The following is a 17,731-nucleotide window of genomic DNA, read 5'->3' as shown; positions in this document are numbered from 1 at the left end:
TAAAACGATTTTATCCGAATTCCATGTACTTGCTTCTAGGCTGAATTCGGCCGAATGTACCAAAATTCAGGACTTTGGACTGATATTGGTCATTTGGTGTACATTTAACCAGAAATCGGTTGAATATATATTTTGGACCTTTATCCAAATCTGAACCGATCTTGATAAAATTTGGCAGATTTATTTCTAGGCTGTATCTGATAACTGGTACCGAATATCCTTGTTGTTGAATGCATATTACGAATGTGAAGGACTTAAACACCAAATCACATGAAACATATCTATATATATAAGCTATAGCTATATCTGAACCGATTCTCACCAAATTTAATATACTTGCTTCTAGACTGAATTCGGTCGGATATGCCAAAATTCGGGTCATTTGGACTGATTTTGGCTATATAGTGCACAATAAACCCGAAATCGGTTGAGGATATACATGGGAGCTATATCCAAATCTGAACCGATCTTGACAAAACTTGATACACTTATGTCAGAGCTGTATCTGATACCAAATATCATTGTTGTGGAATGCATATCACACTTGTGAGGGACTTTAAACACCAAATCGGATAAACATATAAATGGAAGCTATATCTGAACAGATATAGCTATAGATCCTGTTCTACTCCTACACAATATGCTTAATTTAGTGTAATTTACTTTTTTTTCGTTCACGTCTTGTACGCATTCCAAATCAACCTCTTTCTAACTAAATTTCAACATTCCACCTTTATTCATTCATCCAAAACCAAATTTTTCCAAATTTTGTACCACATAGAAAATTTCTTGCACTTAGTACACATTTCAAAAACCATCTTACTACTTCCAACAGTTGACTCTTATACAAAATTTCAAGATTTTATCTCTATCCGTTCACATAATTCTAACATCCACCAAATGTAGTGTATTTTAGTAATTTTGGTGCACATATTGTTCGAGTTTCCAAAAACCCCCTTGGTTGGTATGGCCTACACAACACAAAAAACCCTCATTAACAACTTCAGATTTCCAACTCTCTTCCTTCTCGAAATACCATGCTCATACCATTTATTACTTTTTTAGAACACATTTTCAAAACCACCTCAAAATCTCAATGCAATAAACTCACAGTGGCTCTAATGCCAAACTTCAGATTTCGAACACTATCCGTTCACCCAAAATCAAATTTAGTACCTCTTAGTACTTTTCGTACACTTTTGGCAGGTATTTACAAAACCACTTCATTATTTCAACCCCAGCAGTGGATCCAATACCAACATTTCAAAATTATTATTTGAGTTTCCAAAAAACCTTTGGTTCGTCTATCCTACACAGCATAAGAGATCCTCATACCAAATTTCAGTAGTACACTTTTCAAAAAAAAACACCTCCAAATCTCGACCTTACTTCATAAAAATGGAGCTTAATATTAAATTTAAGATTTCCAAATATATCCCTTCCCCAAATACCAAAAATTTCGGTGATATTTAGTGCTTTTCGTATTTTTTTTTTTTTGGTAATAATCACGATCAAATCTTAGCCCCACACACTTACAGTGATCCCAATATAAAAATTTCAAAATTCCAGCTCCATCTATCAACACTATTTTTTCCAAATTTATTACCATTTAGTAAATTTCTTACAATTAATACATATTTCCAAACCTCCTCCCCCTAATTCCTTAAGTAAATCCTTATTCCAAATGCCAAGATTTTAGCTCTATTCGTTCACCAAATACCAAATGGTGCTTTTTAGAACTTTTAGTACATTACAGCTTTTCCAAAAAAACCTTTGGTACATCTTTCCATCCTCAGCGACCGTCATTTGAAATTTCGGAATTTTAGATATATCCGTATGACCAATAAAATAGATTCCACTTTAATTAGCTTTTAATAGGTTTAGTACACTTTAAATTACCTTATCTCATTCCTACAAACCAGCATTGACCTACAAGCTAAATGTCAAGATTCCAGCTTCCGCCATTTCGCCTGTGCGTTGATGAATCATCCCATACTCGTTTATATATAAACCATCGAAGTGTAAGGGGCCTTGTCCGCCTTATACATTTTTTTTATTTGACTTTGTCCTCTATACGGAAATGAAGAGGGGGACCTGCACAGTATTTTTCTGTCATAGACTTTAGGACTCATTACGAAATTTGAAACATTCCAGTGAATAATGTCGTTTAAATCATCAAATACCGAATATAGATATATAAATACCTGGACCTGCATATACAAATTGTATTAGCCATTACGAACTTCGAATTACAAATTTCCGGTGGAAAGTGTAGCACAAATCATCAAAATACCACATAACTCGTGGTACATATATGTGGGGTCTATGACAAAACGCGGACCGAATCTGAGTAAAAATTTATCAACCTAAAGCCAGAGAGACGGACGTACATTGCTAAAACGACATAGATGTCTATGCTGATCAATCTGCTTTGTGGGGTATACAATTTATATTCCGAGGTGTTACAAACGGAATGAAAAACTTAATATACCCTCCATACTACTCCTTACAAACGGAATGATAAACTTAATATACCCTCCATACTATTGTATAGGGTGGTACTATAGAGTTTGGACCATCATATTGTGTACTTACCACGCTTTATACGAGACGAAGTATATACTCTACTCCGCGCGAACCCACCAGACCGATGGATGATCGAACATGGTTAGGTCGATCCCAAATGTACCGAAGCGAATTTCTTCTAAAGAAATATAGGGTCCAAAAGGACCCTATACACGTTTGGGCTTGAGTTAAAAAATGTTTAATACTGGACGATGAGTGTTTCCCTCATTCCTAACAGGCGCAGTTGACGTGAGATTAATTTGGTTTTCAAGCTACTTTTGAGCAAAAAAAAACAGTATTTTGTACTAAAAAGGTACGACAATTTATTGCAATTTGAAAAACAAAAAACATTTTTCAAAAATTTAGATTTTCAGCAGCAGTATAAAAATACATTTTGAAAACAATTCGGAAGATAAATTTGTTAACAAACAAAAAACGTAAGGCACATAATTATTCATTGTGTTGCATATTTTGCTAGACCAAACGATCTGCCGTGTGGTGAGCTAGTGCTCCCACACTTTTTGTCCCCAAGGAATGTTTGCCTAAAGTCTTTGTGGATCCATCAAGCCAATAATCAACGCCAACTGCAAAATGTTGGGAGAAATAATAAGAATTAACAAACAACGAAATTGACATGTTCTTTTAAACAGAAATTATATCGCTTTTTTATTAGTTTATATAGTTATTAAACAAATCGTAGACAGCATTTAAGGAAATTTCTTGTATTTTTTTTAACAATAACTTTTTTATTTGTTTCTTGTTTAAGTATGCTTTTGTATGTGCACTTGACACATTGGCGAAATGCGAATATGGTAATAAAAATTATTCAGAGTTCGCTGTGAAGCTTTTTACAAAAGCAACTCAATTATTGTTTAACAATTTTTGTGTGTGTTTCACTTAACTTAAAAACTACATGACGAAATTATACATTTTTTATATCCATAGATTAGAAGAGGGAGGAGCTGCTACTAAATTGCAGAGAAATTTTGTGTTTCCCATATGGATACAGCATTTTTAAAACAATAAAAAATATAAAATAAATGTAAAAGTTATTATAAATGAAATTAACAAAAAAGTGATTCCAAATGAATAAAACTGAATGGCTCATCAAATGCATTTCTAGAATAAAGTTCATGTTAGTGTAGCTGCTGCTGTTGCTGATGTCGTGGATGATCAAATAAATCCTCCGGCAATGCTATATATTATTGAAGTTCAAAATAGATAGCAATAAATTCATATCAAAAAGCAGAAAGAAATACAAAAAGAGAGATAGAGAAAATACAAGTAAATTTTTCATTTACATCTCTGTGAACAATAAGTTTTGTAAATTCATAAGGATAGTTGAACAGGTACCAACAATAATGGTACCTATTTACACAAATGCAATATGACATGGTCAGCCAAATATTATTTTAAACAGCATTTTCTTTCATTAACACTTTTTTGTTAATTTTTTTTAACACATGGTGTTGGTTAAGATATTTTGTTTATTTTTAGTTGATGGGGGAGTTTTGATGTTCACTTGATATAGAAACGTTTATTTACTTTTGTAAACTTTTTCAGTCATGTCATCAAAGCCGGAGTCTTGGATGTTCAACATCAAGCTGTCAGCCGAGAGGTAGACCTTATTCTGTGAGCTGGCAATCTGAAGGAAGATGAAGAATATTTGTTAATGAGAGAGAAGAAAATAATAGTAAACGTTAGTTTGCTTACGGTTCTAGCTATGCTTTGAGCAGCACGGATTTTACGCAATTTCAAGTAGGCGGGATTCTGTTTAACAGCCAGACCTAAGTAAACTTTGCAGTTAAGAAAACCATGTTTTGTTTTTGGCAGATATTTGGGGGAATATTTGGGATAATATGTAAATCGGATTATGGTAAATTTAGATTCAAGAATTTGAACTATATAATATCAGATTTAAAAAATAATGCGTTTTTTGGTTAGCAGAATTTAAAATACAAATATATGTCGGTAAATCCTAAGTAAACGATGGGAATGAAAAACTACAGCTAAACCACAACATAGATATGTACTGATAATCTAAACGTTGGGAAATAGAGTGAGATTGGTTCAAAATTTTGACAAAATTGTTGCTTTGGCTTGCCCAAACGTTGACCTGCATTAAAAAATTATGTATGGAAGGTTTCTGTGGGAGGGTCCGAGTTTTCAAATTTTCACACATTTAGAGGAAAATCGGGAGAGACCGTAAGGTAAAGATCTATTCGGGAGAAATAAAAATACCAATTGGAAAATATTTCCAACATTCCAAACTTCTGAAATTGGCTGTATCGTTATAAGAAATCCACAGAAATGCTGTATTTTAGTAAGGGCGTTGCGTCTCCACTTTAGACCCAAAATGACGTGCTGTCGGAAGCCGTTGCTGTACCGAAATATTTGATTTTTTTACTATTCCTGACGGCAATCGATACATCAATTTGTGCAAAATTTCTAAACAAGCAGGCTATGAATATCCCCACCTTACGACACTTGAAATAAAATAATAATTTTTTGGACCTTCAAGTGTGTCTGTCCTTCGTCGTGAGGAACGCTAAAGTCCTAGGGTAGTAAATTGTGAAGAATTTTTACAGTTAAAGAAATATAATACAATTATTTAAATTTTTAAAGATATGTGGAGATTTGTAGCAAGTATCTCTACATTTGATATCGCCAACTGTCCTACAAATCCTAAATTCTTGGGAAAATATTGAATCTAAATTTACCATACCCACCAAGTTTAATAAATATATAAGTGTTTTGAAAAGGATATCATTTTGGCGGCTTCAGCTTCACCCTCAGCTTGAACAATCTTTTGTTGTTTCTCTTGTTTAGCGCGTTCAACAAAGAACACAGCACGTTGGGCTTCTTGTTGGGCAACCTGTTTGGCTTCAACAGCGGCGGTATATTCCTTGCCAAAACTCAATTCTGTTAAGGAAACATCATCCAAAATGATGTTGAAATCGCGGGCACGTTCCACCAATTCTTTGCGAATTAAAAGGGAAACCTAAACGTAAATTTAAAAATGAAGATTATTCTCTGTATGGACATCCAACATTTACAACTTACTTGAGCACGCTGTGTAATCAATTGGGATGCATTGAATTTGGCTACGACACCCTTCAAAACTTCATTACAGATGGAGGGCAAAACCTTCTCATCATAATCCAAACCCAATTGACGATGAACTGTGGGAAGACGAGTCGAATCGGGACGTGAAAGGACACGCAATGAAATGTTCACCATTTGCAAATCCTTTGAGCCAGTGGGTGAGGAGATTTTACGGGGGCGAGAACGGATGTCATAGATAATGGGATATTGGAACCATGGAATGCGGAAATGTAAACCTTCAGAATAGATATCATTTTGAATGCCACCAAGTCTGCTGAAGATAATGGCACGGTGACCACCATCAACTGGAATAAAAGTAAAAAACAAACATATATACAATGTTAGTTAAACTCACTATCAAGTAATAGAATACATCAACTACCAAAGCGGCAATTGATACATGGGTTTAAAGGTTATGCAACCGGTCTAATGTCTAAACGAATTAAAACATGACATTTCTTGACAGAATTGTTGCAAAAGCTATTGATTATATAGGTCATTTAGTAATTTTGAATGCTATTTAGTTACACTCTTTTAATAATTCTCACAATTTTATTGCTTCGCAACATCACGTTGTTATTATGAAATTTACCGACAAGACAATTATCGGTAACATCTTTGCATGCACTCTCACACACGACGTTTTGAGGTTAGGTTATTTCACAATAATGTTTTCCAGATTGTCTCGTTATTCAAACACTTTTCTAGAACTATGGTCACGGTTTTGAAAACTCACCGGTATACAACGATTGATTGACACCATAGGCAGCAGCTCCGACAGCGGCCAAAAGTTTAAGACCGGTGGTCAAGCCTGGTGGACCACCTTTGCCGAATTTACCAGCCAAATCATTCAATTTGCTTTGAGCCATTCCTAAACATAACACAAACACAGAGAAACAGAAACACTTTTTAAGGGAATATTTTTAATATATTTAATAAATAATTATTTACTTTATTCTTAAAATAAATGCAATCCTCTGCGAGATATTAATGAAAGAAACCCCGATTAAACACACTCGTCGACCGAAATGAATGACAATTAATACGATTATTTTGCTAATCGTCGGTAGTGGGAAATCAGTAATCGATAACCTTCAAATATTATTCTGTTATCGATATGAACATTTTATCACTAAGAATAAGGTAAGATATGGTTTACACGTAGCCATATATTTTGATTCATTAATCCATATTCTCATCGGCAATTGAACAATTTTGTTGACTCTTAAAATCATAGTTTTTGAATGAAATACAATTTTAGGGCCTCTGAATATGTGTGAAAATAATTACATTTGAAAAATACAACGCTGAAGCTAGAGTCTTGTAATTTGTTAATGTGGGAATACATAAAGCGCTTGTCTAGTTGGCTTAAGTCATCGGCTGGCTTCTTCGTATATGAACAAAGGAGTTTTAGGTTGACTTAGTTCGATTTTGACCCTAGCCTCCTTTGTTCATATCCGAAGAAGCCATCCATGACTTAAGCCAACCAGATAAGCGCTTTATGTATTCCCACATTAACAAATGAAACAAGTTCTTTTTCGTCTTAAAAAGCAAAAGTATACATAGTCTACGCAAAAGCTGTACATATGAATTTCATTAGAATTTGAAATTTTTTAAAAAATTGTTTATTATTCACTACAATACATACACCTACAAAAACGTTTATGACATTACAATTTTACAATTTTCCTATTTACAAGAAACCATGGCACAATAAAAAGGTAAGGTAGGATTATAATTTTTTCTAAGTGTACCCGACTCCTGCCAATTTTGTGTATGTATTTATTGTATTGAAAAATAGAAACAAAAAATTTTTTAAAATCAATGATTGGAAGACGTGTACATTGCGGGACGCGGATTAAACCTATTCGCCAGTTTTACTATGTAATTGAAAGATCGAACTATTTATATCATATTTTTGAAAGAAAATCCAGCCATTTCATTCATTTTTCGCGCCGTTTACTGATTTTAGAAAAGAGGAAAAATTTTGAATAAATGAAAACAATTTGTTTGCATGCAAATTTGACAGGAAGCGGGCATAGCCTCAGGGTTGTATTTCTGTAGTTTTTCAAAGCTGTTCTACCTCCTTATGAAGACAAGCAATCATATGAATACATTTTTTTCTTTTTGTGGTGTTGTAATGTTATAACTTGTACACAGTTTTTGTAAGTGTATGTATTGTACTGAATAATAGCGGTCATAAAATTCGACGTAGGGTACACAAATGTTCCTAAATATATATACATACATAAAGTATTCTACATTTTGCAATTTTAGGAAACATGAAATATACGAATATATTATGTAACGTGGTGTCGATGTTTCTCAACCGGAAAAATGCTTCCGAACCATCGCCTTTGGCGTTTTCTGAAAATAGTTTCTTTGTATGAATACGGCAGGCAAGTTTAATAGAGAACGATAAAAATTGAGCCCCGTAAGCTCGGGTAATATTAATAGGGGCTAACATGCAACACAATTCTGAAAATGTTAAAATTCAGTTGAAATTTGAATTCAATATGATCTTAATAGTGTAAAAAATTCAGAGACGTTCTTTTTTCACGATTTAGCTTTAGTTAAAGTATTACGAAAAAATGCTAACTAATATTGATTGGCAAACAAGCAAATTCATAATAGCATTTTGTCTTTGGAAAAAGCAATATATCGACAAAAACAGTATGTGATGAATAAGTTCAGTCATGTAAAGTGTTTTACATATTACCGTCGAAAATATTAATTTTTCACAAGAAAAACACAAAAACAAACTTATATGAGAGTTAGCCAATTACATCGGTCGTGAAAAATTCAAATTTACCCTCCACCATACTATGGAGGGTATATTATCTTTGTCATTCCGTTTGTAACTCCTCGAAATACTCATGTCAGACATAACAAAGTATATATATTCTTGATCAGCGTAAAATTCTATGTCGATTTAGCGATGTCAGTCTGTCCGTCTGTCTGTCTGTTGTAATCACGCTATCTTTCGAACGAATTGAGATACAATGCTAAAATTTTGCACACAGGTTTATTTTTACAGTAGGCAGGTTAAGTTCGTAAATGGTCCATGTAGGTCCACGTTTTCATATAGCCCCCATATAACGGTATCTCCCGATATTCGGTATTTTGATGATTTTAGCGACATTATTCACCGGAATAGTTTCAAATTTAGAATTTGAGGTTTGAAATAGATACTACAGCCTAAGAAGGAAATTGTCTGTTCAGGTCCACGTCTTCGTATAGCCCCCATATAACGGTACCTCCCTATATTCGGTATTTTGGTTATTTTAGCGTCTTTATTCACCAAAATTTTTTCAAATTACGCATTTAGAGTTCGTAATGGAAACTCCAGTCTGTGACAGTATAGGCCCCATATACCTGTACCTCCCTATATTCGGTATTTTGACGAGTTTAGGTACAATACTCACCGAAGTTGTTTGAAATGTCGTATTTGAAGTTCGTAATGGATGCTACAGAATATGACAAAAAATTGTCTACGCAGGTTCAGGTCTTCGCACAGCTCCGATATAACGGTACCTCCCTATATTCTATACTTTGATGATTTTAGAGATTTATTCGCGTTTATTTCAAGTTCCGAATTTGAATTTGGTAATGACTCATGACAAATAATGCCTGTGTGGGTCCACGTCGTATAGGCACCAATATAACGGCAATATTCGGTATTTTTAAAATTTTACCAACATTTTTTCAGGATTTTATTTCCAAATTCGTTCCAAATGGTGGAGGGTATTCAAAGTTCGGCCCGGCCGAACTTACTGCTTTTTTACTTGTTGGGTAATACGAAAGTACAAAACATTTAGCCATAATGGGAAAGTTCCATGGTAGAAGAATATATGTAGACGCATCGACACAGCTGCTGGGACAATGAACTGTCAAACCAATTTTGGAATTGAAAATGTTGAATGAAAAAATATTTGAATTTGTAAAAAATGTTGAAAAACCTCCGAATGTCGTCGTGTAAGAAAACATATAAAAATCTACTTATATTTGAAAAAACATTAAACAATTTTTGACTCAATGTCCCCAAGCGTTGATGCGTCTACCTATATTTTTCTACCGTAGGGAGTTGAATATTTGTATGCGCTACGTCGGATTTTAGGTAATGCCGTTATATTGGCTTAATTAGACCAAGCAACTGGTTGTACAACTTGGAGAGGTTGTATTCAAGATGGTATCGTTTGTGGCCCGATTGTACGAAGTTGTGTTTCGGTTGTACAAAAAATCAAAATTTTTTGATATTTGGCATGTTGTACCAACCGATTGTAATGTTGGTGGACATGTCGCATACAATTTCATTATGTGTTTATTTTCAAAGAGGCAACACCATTTTTTCGCACAGCAAAACAACAAGAAATCCAATCAAATGTGTGATTTCAATGAAAATAAAAAAAATATATATAAAACCAAATTTTAAAGATTAATAATAAATAAAGGCTATTAAGTAAATTATAGAGCACGAAATTATTTTCGGTGTCATCTTAACTCAAATGAGGTTGTATACAAAGTTGTATCGTTTGTATCTGAAGCATACAACTTAACAACCCTCCAGGTTGTACCAACGGTTGTATCGTGTGTGGCTTGCATAAACATTATTAGTTTTGTGAACTAGTAATCATAGTCGATTATATGATTGTTTTGACGCCGTTGTCTGTTTTTTAAGTGTTGGAAAGTGATAAAATAAACAGATGACAGCTAATTCCAATGAATGGCAATGCCAGAAATAAAAATAAGCTGTTATTAACTCTATATATATATATATATATATATATAAAAGAAAGTTGTGTTAGTTACTACGCTTATAACTTAAGAACCGCTGGACTTATTTTAACGATTCACACAAATTCTGAATTTTCTCCTCTCCGAAAAGGATAGTATCCAAAAAAATGGCTTAAAAATGTGATATATTAACATTTTCATTTTGACTTTTGAAACGTGCAATAGTAATGTTTTATTTTGCATGATTTTTTCCATTTTGACTTAATTTTTTCTAATGTACATTTGTAGTGTTTTTATACCCTACAACACTATGTGTTGGGGGTATTATAAGTTTGATTGGGCCAGGATTTATGTAACACCTCGAAATATTGATTTCCCATATAGGAAAGTATATATGGATCTTCCTAGCTCGCCGAGCTGAGTCGATCTAGCTATGTATGTCCGTCCGTCCGTCTGTCCGTCTGTCCGTCTGTCCGTCTGTCCATGTTAATTTGTAATCACTCTACAGGTCGCAATTATGGTCCGATCTTCACGAAATTTAGAATGTAGGTGGGGCTTGAACCAGAATAGAACCCTATTGCTTTTGGAGATGATCGCTAAATGTTTAGGGGTTGAAATGGACCAAATACTGAAAAAATGTCGGATTTTGCAGTAGCTATACAGGTCGCAATTATGGACCAATCGACGCGGAATTTCGCATGTAGCTGGAGTTTAGGGAGGGGAAGAAGCCTACCAATTTGGGTGGGCATCGGATAATATTTAGCGGGTAAAATAGACCATATCTTTTGTGTTGAAAAATTCAAAAATTTTCATTAAACCGTGAATATTTTAAATCCCGGCGAAATCACAAAACCATCACAAGGTTACTTCTGACCTTTACATTGATGTTAACATCCAACAAATCGGATATATAGCAAAATATGTGCGATATATATGTCTATCAAAGAAGATATGCTTGAAAAATCTCTTATATGTCGAGAACGGCTGAACTGATTTCGACAGTTCTCATTAATTCAGAATGGCCTCTTGGCAGGAAAGAAACAACGTCTAAAAAATCGCATAAAAATATCTCTCTAAAGATGAAAATATTGATTTTGTAAAATGTTCTCATATTTTTTTCAATTTTGTCACATTTTTGGCATATTTTCATTTTGAATTAAATATTTGGTAATATTTCTACAGCTAACAAAACTAAGTAGTTAGGATATCAGGATATCATATACAGATCGCATTTATGGCCCGATCCTAACGAAATTTTGCAGGGGGATCAGATGAGGGTCAGAATAGAAGCCTACTCTTTTTTAAGATGATCGCCATATATTTAGGGGTTGAAATGGACCAAAAAAACTGCAAAAGTGTCAGCATGTCGTAATTATTGCACGATCCTCACGCACATTTGAATGGGGGTTACGGGCATTGCAAAAAGCCAAGTAGTTTTGGATGGCCATCCAAAAATATTCAATGTGTGACTTTTTGGAGAATTCAAAAATACAGGAAAGACGCACTTCTGACTATTTCGTTAACGCTGATTTCGCTGAAGAATATAGTCAAATGTCTGTATCTCATATAGATGCGTTTCAGTCAAAAACCAATAATAAATATAAATCTTTTGCCACTTATCAGAGATTATAGGTCTTTGGGAAATATTGGTTCCAGATCTAGGAAGACCATTTAAGTGCAACATCTACCAATAAATTGGAAATGAGCAAATTAGTTTAAGTTGCTATTATTCGAAAATTAGAGAACCAAACCTGATGGTTTTCTTTTATTATTTGTCACAATATCTTGTGGTATTCTTTCGAGTATCTCGCCTGTATAAACTGCATCGTTTATTATAGTGTTGTAGGGTATTCAACGGTCGGCCCCGCTCGACTGTAGCCTTTGCTTACTTGTTTATATTTTATTTTTGAATTCGAATATTAATACCAATTTATTTAATTGACTTGATTTCTTGAGAACTGAAATTGATGGCGGGTTACATGAAAGTGTAGTACCGAATTATATGGTGGTGAAACGGAATAGATGATATCGAAATAATTTAATGCAGTCACACCAAAGTTAAAAGATAATTACTTTTTCAAAATCGCTAAAAAATCACGAGAAAAAGAGATCTCATTGCAAAAATTCTCAAATTGGGAAAAAATCGAAAAAAAAATTTCAATGGAATCGAATTTTAAAATAATAGTACATTCAATTGACAAACTTTGTAAGGATCTTTAAACATTTTCTGTAAAAAAATCAGCGAACAAGTTGAAGATTTTTTCAATTTGTTATTCTTTTTTTGTCAATTTTTTTCAATATGTATTATCATATTGAATTCAGTGGATTTTTTGTGAACAAAATAAAGAATAATTTTTTACTGTATACAATTTTTCACCAAAAAAAATAAATAAGTGCGAAATACGATGTTAACTGACATCTTCCTTTCAACTCCAGGGCCTACATCGTGGTTCAGCTGGAAGATGCGAACACATTTAAACAAACAAAAATGACCGAAAAAGCCTCATGTGACAAAAATCCGTCCAATGTGAGCTCAAAATGCAAAATGCTTTGGGAGTACAATCAGTAAAATACCAAATATAAAGGGTGCAAAATAGTAGAGCAAATGGGACTTTTAGTAAGAAAAGGATTTCTATCCTTCCAGAAACTCTTCCCAAACATTCAAGATACCTTAAATCGTTTTTGCAGGTCATGATATCGATCATAATTCACGGATAAGGGTACAACCCGATTTCATATTTATATAACCATCGTATGATTTAAGCTATTTTTGGGCTCTTGGCCAGTTTTTCCATTTCTTGGCCCTTATTTGGCATCTTTGTTTCTAAGGGGATAGAGAACCTCTTCGCATAAAATTTTAAATTTTCAGAGTAGGGCCCATATTGGTCTTGACCACATTCATCAATTGATTTGGCTAAAAAATTGTATTTATGCTACCCTGGAGTAGGGAACCATCACACAGATAATTGTCACATAGGAATTTATTTAAGTAAAGTCCCCACATTGGAGTATCCCCAAGTCCACTTTCACATCTAATGTGTGGTCTATTGAATTTGCAACCCCCAAGAGAATATTGGTTGGGATTGTAGATTTGGGATGTACCATGGTACAATGAAGAGAAGGTAGGTCAACTTTGAAAAAATTGCAAGTATAGAGGTCTACCTGTTTGGCTTGTAATGTCAGAATTAGTATCAAAACAATAAAAAATCAAACAACTTGTTGCATTTATTATGAATAAATAATTTCAAACCGCGAAAAATGAATGAAAGGTTAAAATTTCTTTTCAAAATCATGTTCTATATATCTCTTATGGTTTATTTCGCGACAAAAACTGTAGATTTTGTCGAGGTATACGTTGCAATAAGCATTTTGAAAACACCCAAATTTGAATATTTCCTGAACAAATACACACACATAAACAAATGAAGTTGACATATTAAGCCAAAAAAATAGAAATAAAAAAATAAAAAAATTGAAATCATATGGTAGTTCTGCCCTACCTTGAATTCATTGTACCATGGGATGTACATCTATATGAAATAAATTGTGAAAACATCAACAAATTACAAATATAAGAAAGTAGCACGGGACCGAATATTTGTTGAATCGTCATTGAATTATACTATGATGAAAAATATGTATTTTATGGGGTCTACTACGTACAATTTAAATGGCAAATAAAATAAATTCCCATCTTACGGTAATGGGTGTAAAATAGTAATTATATTTGACTATTCTGAAATCATTCTGCCGTCAATTATGAGGTGGATTAAACTATTTTTACTTATTTAAATCACGCGAAATTTTTTTCAGTTTGACATGCTATGTTGTACTGCTATATTTTTGATTTGGCCTCTATTTGTCATCTTGGATTATAAAGTGTAGAAGAAAGTTTTCAACGTAGGTCGATGTTTCGGAGTAGTGCCCGTATAAAGGTACTTCCTGATTTTACCATATTTCAAATGATTTGGCTAAAAATATGTATTTGGGGGATGAAACACAAGAATTTCAACATAAATACAAATTTTAGAATTTTCTCCAAGTAATAGTCCACCTTTTGGCGGACAAACAGACCGACATGGTTAGGGGGACTTATGAGGACTCTAATGCACAATCTAAGGTGCTAATGGGTTTAAAAAAGTAATTAACTTAGCTTCCTTCACTTTATATGAGATATGTGATAGTTTTTGGAAAATTTTGAAATTTATCTAAGATTTAGTGAAACGTAGTATTCCACTTCCTCTAGTACTGATAAAAATATTTGGGTGGAAACATTTATAGAAAATCGAACATTTCATTCAAAATTCGAACTTTTTGTGGGGGAGGTACCAGAAAAAGTTGGGCGATAAATTTCACATTCACATCAGATCATTGGTTGAGAGAAATATTTAGATATACCTGGTGTGGAATGCGTTGCTAGCTTCTTTCACAACTTATGAGATATTCCCTTTGTGGGACACGTGCCAGATAGGGTAGGCTGACATATATATTTCACCCCAGATTTTGTGTTAGATAAAATACTCAGATACGTGAAATTTGAGGAGAATCGGATGCTTATTTCGCCTTTTATGAGAGTTATAGCTATACGCCTAATGGGGGGAGGTACCTGATGGAGTGGCACGATATTGCCCATTTTCGTACCTGACCTGGCACTGATTAATATATTAGGATTTACAATGCTCACTTAAAATTGGGTGATCTTTTCTTGTTCGATAAAGAAAATAGTTTTAGTGAAAATTTTGACATTTTGTGGTGGAGGTACTAGAAGGAGTGGATCGATATTCCCATCTTTGAACTCGGTCTAAGTTTTATAATTGTATTACAATGTACAACATTCGAATAAAATCGGATACTTCCCTAGAGAATTTTCGTGCGCACCACTCACACCGCTATTTCGATGAGGCACACATGACTGAAGGTATAAAAAGGTGTAGTTGATCAGGTTACCTGTGACCATGTTCTGTTCAGCGAATTATTTAATTGAACTAGGCCGTTCTTAAATAAAAAAATGACTGAAATACAACCCTAAAGCTATGTCTCCATTTCTGTCAGAATTATTCCAAAGTTGTTTTCATTTATATAATATTTTTACGCATTTGAAATGGGTCAAAAAGCGCGAAAAAATATGATCTATAGCGTTTAATCTTTCAATACCATGTCAACACTGGTTTACATCTTTAATGTGCGTCCCGCAAGGCATGTATTCACAAAATTGGCGAAAGTCGGGACACTTAGAAAAAAATTGTAATCAGCAACAATTTTCCTATTTACAAGAAACCATGGCACAATAAAAAGGTAAGGTAGGATTATAATTTTTTCTAAGTGTACCCGACTCCTGCCAATTTTGTGTATGTATTTATTGTATTGAAAAATAGAAACAAAAAATTTTTTAAAATCAATGATTGGAAGACGTGTACATTGCGGGACGCGGATTAAACCTATTCGCCAGTTTTACTATGTAATTGAAAGATCGAACTATTTATATCATATTTTTGAAAGAAAATCCAGCCATTTCATTCATTTTTCGCGCCGTTTACTGATTTTAGAAAAGAGGAAAAATTTTGAATAAATGAAAACAATTTGTTTGCATGCAAATTTGACAGGAAGCGGGCATAGCCTCAGGGTTGTATTTCTGTAGTTTTTCAAAGCTGTTCTACCTCCTTATGAAGACAAGCAATCATATGAATACATTTTTTTCTTTTTGTGGTGTTGTAATGTTATAACTTGTACACAGTTTTTGTAAGTGTATGTATTGTACTGAATAATAGCGGTCATAAAATTCGACGTAGGGTACACAAATGTTCCTAAATATATATACATACATAAAGTATTCTACATTTTGCAATTTTAGGAAACATGAAATATACGAATATATTATGTAACGTGGTGTCGATGTTTCTCAACCGGAAAAATGCTTCCGAACCATCGCCTTTGGCGTTTTCTGAAAATAGTTTCTTTGTATGAATACGGCAGGCAAGTTTAATAGAGAACGATAAAAATTGAGCCCCGTAAGCTCGGGTAATATTAATAGGGGCTAACATGCAACACAATTCTGAAAATGTTAAAATTCAGTTGAAATTTGAATTCAATATGATCTTAATAGTGTAAAAAATTCAGAGACGTTCTTTTTTCACGATTTAGCTTTAGTTAAAGTATTACGAAAAAATGCTAACTAATATTGATTGGCAAACAAGCAAATTCATAATAGCATTTTGTCTTTGGAAAAAGCAATATATCGACAAAAACAGTATGTGATGAATAAGTTCAGTCATGTAAAGTGTTTTACATATTACCGTCGAAAATATTAATTTTTCACAAGAAAAACACATATACTTATATGAGAGTTAGCCAATTACATCGGTCGTGAAAAATTCAAATTTACCCTCCACCATACTATGGAGGGTATATTATCTTTGTCATTCCGTTTGTAACTCCTCGAAATACTCATGTCAGACATAACAAAGTATATATATTCTTGATCAGCGTAAAATTCTATGTCGATTTAGCGATGTCAGTCTGTCCGTCTGTCTGTCTGTTGTAATCACGCTATCTTTCGAACGAATTGAGATACAATGCTAAAATTTTGCACACAGGTTTATTTTTACAGTAGGCAGGTTAAGTTCGTAAATGGTCCATGTAGGTCCACGTTTTCATATAGCCCCCATATAACGGTATCTCCCGATATTCGGTATTTTGATGATTTTAGCGACATTATTCACCGGAATAGTTTCAAATTTAGAATTTGAGGTTTGAAATAGATACTACAGCCTAAGAAGGAAATTGTCTGTTCAGGTCCACGTCTTCGTATAGCCCCCATATAACGGTACCTCCCTATATTCGGTATTTTGGTTATTTTAGCGTCTTTATTCACCAAAATTTTTTCAAATTACGCATTTAGAGTTCGTAATGGAAACTCCAGTCTGTGACAGTATAGGCCCCATATACCTGTACCTCCCTATATTCGGTATTTTGACGAGTTTAGGTACAATACTCACCGAAGTTGTTTGAAATGTCGTATTTGAAGTTCGTAATGGATGCTACAGAATATGACAAAAAATTGTCTACGCAGGTTCAGGTCTTCGCACAGCTCCGATATAACGGTACCTCCCTATATTCTATACTTTGATGATTTTAGAGATTTATTCGCGTTTATTTCAAGTTCCGAATTTGAATTTGGTAATGACTCATGACAAATAATGCCTGTGTGGGTCCACGTCGTATAGGCACCAATATAACGGCAATATTCGGTATTTTTAAAATTTTACCAACATTTTTTCAGGATTTTATTTCCAAATTCGTTCCAAATGGTGGAGGGTATTCAAAGTTC

General features: G+C 33.7%; 1 protein-coding gene across 2 annotated transcripts; it reads right to left on the bottom strand.

Moving 5' to 3' along the window:
* Positions 1-2,863: 2,863 nt before the first annotated feature.
* Positions 2,864-6,748, bottom strand: LOC101894514 (prohibitin-2). 2 transcript variants are annotated; one of them, XM_011297319.3, is made up of 7 exons: positions 6,622-6,748; positions 6,407-6,541; positions 5,629-5,975; positions 5,333-5,566; positions 4,279-4,356; positions 4,111-4,210; positions 2,864-3,149 (listed from the first exon to the last, which is right to left on the bottom strand). In XM_011297319.3, exons 2-7 carry the CDS (start codon positions 6,537-6,539, stop codon positions 3,040-3,042), a joined length of 1,002 nt encoding a protein of 333 aa, XP_011295621.1. In that variant the 5' UTR covers positions 6,540-6,541; positions 6,622-6,748; the 3' UTR covers positions 2,864-3,039. The 2 variants fall into 2 exon arrangements, with proteins under 2 accessions (XP_011295621.1, XP_058981144.1); XM_059125161.1 differs by lacking the exon at positions 2,864-3,149 and adding an exon at positions 3,203-3,760.
* Between the last annotated feature and the right edge of the window lie 10,983 nt (positions 6,749-17,731).

This window comes from Musca domestica, unplaced genomic scaffold, assembly GCF_030504385.1.
Source record: "Musca domestica strain aabys unplaced genomic scaffold, Musca_domestica.polishedcontigs.V.1.1 10, whole genome shotgun sequence".
Taxonomy (NCBI): domain Eukaryota; kingdom Metazoa; phylum Arthropoda; class Insecta; order Diptera; family Muscidae; genus Musca; species Musca domestica.
This window is presented reverse-complemented; position numbering and strand designations above follow the sequence as displayed.

Bases quoted from the DNA above. Each gene is read 5' to 3' on its own strand.
- LOC101894514 (XM_011297319.3), bottom strand. From the start codon at position 6,539: ATGGCTCAAAGCAAATTGAATGATTTGGCTGGTAAATTCGGCAAAGGT. The intron at 5,567-5,628 runs GTAAGTTGTAAA...ATTTACGTTTAG, and splicing joins TGATTACACAGCGTGCTCAA to GTTTCCCTTTTAATTCGCAA. The intron at 4,357-5,332 runs ATATCCTTTTCA...TGCAAAGTTTAC, and splicing joins AAGCTGAAGCCGCCAAAATG to TTAGGTCTGGCTGTTAAACA.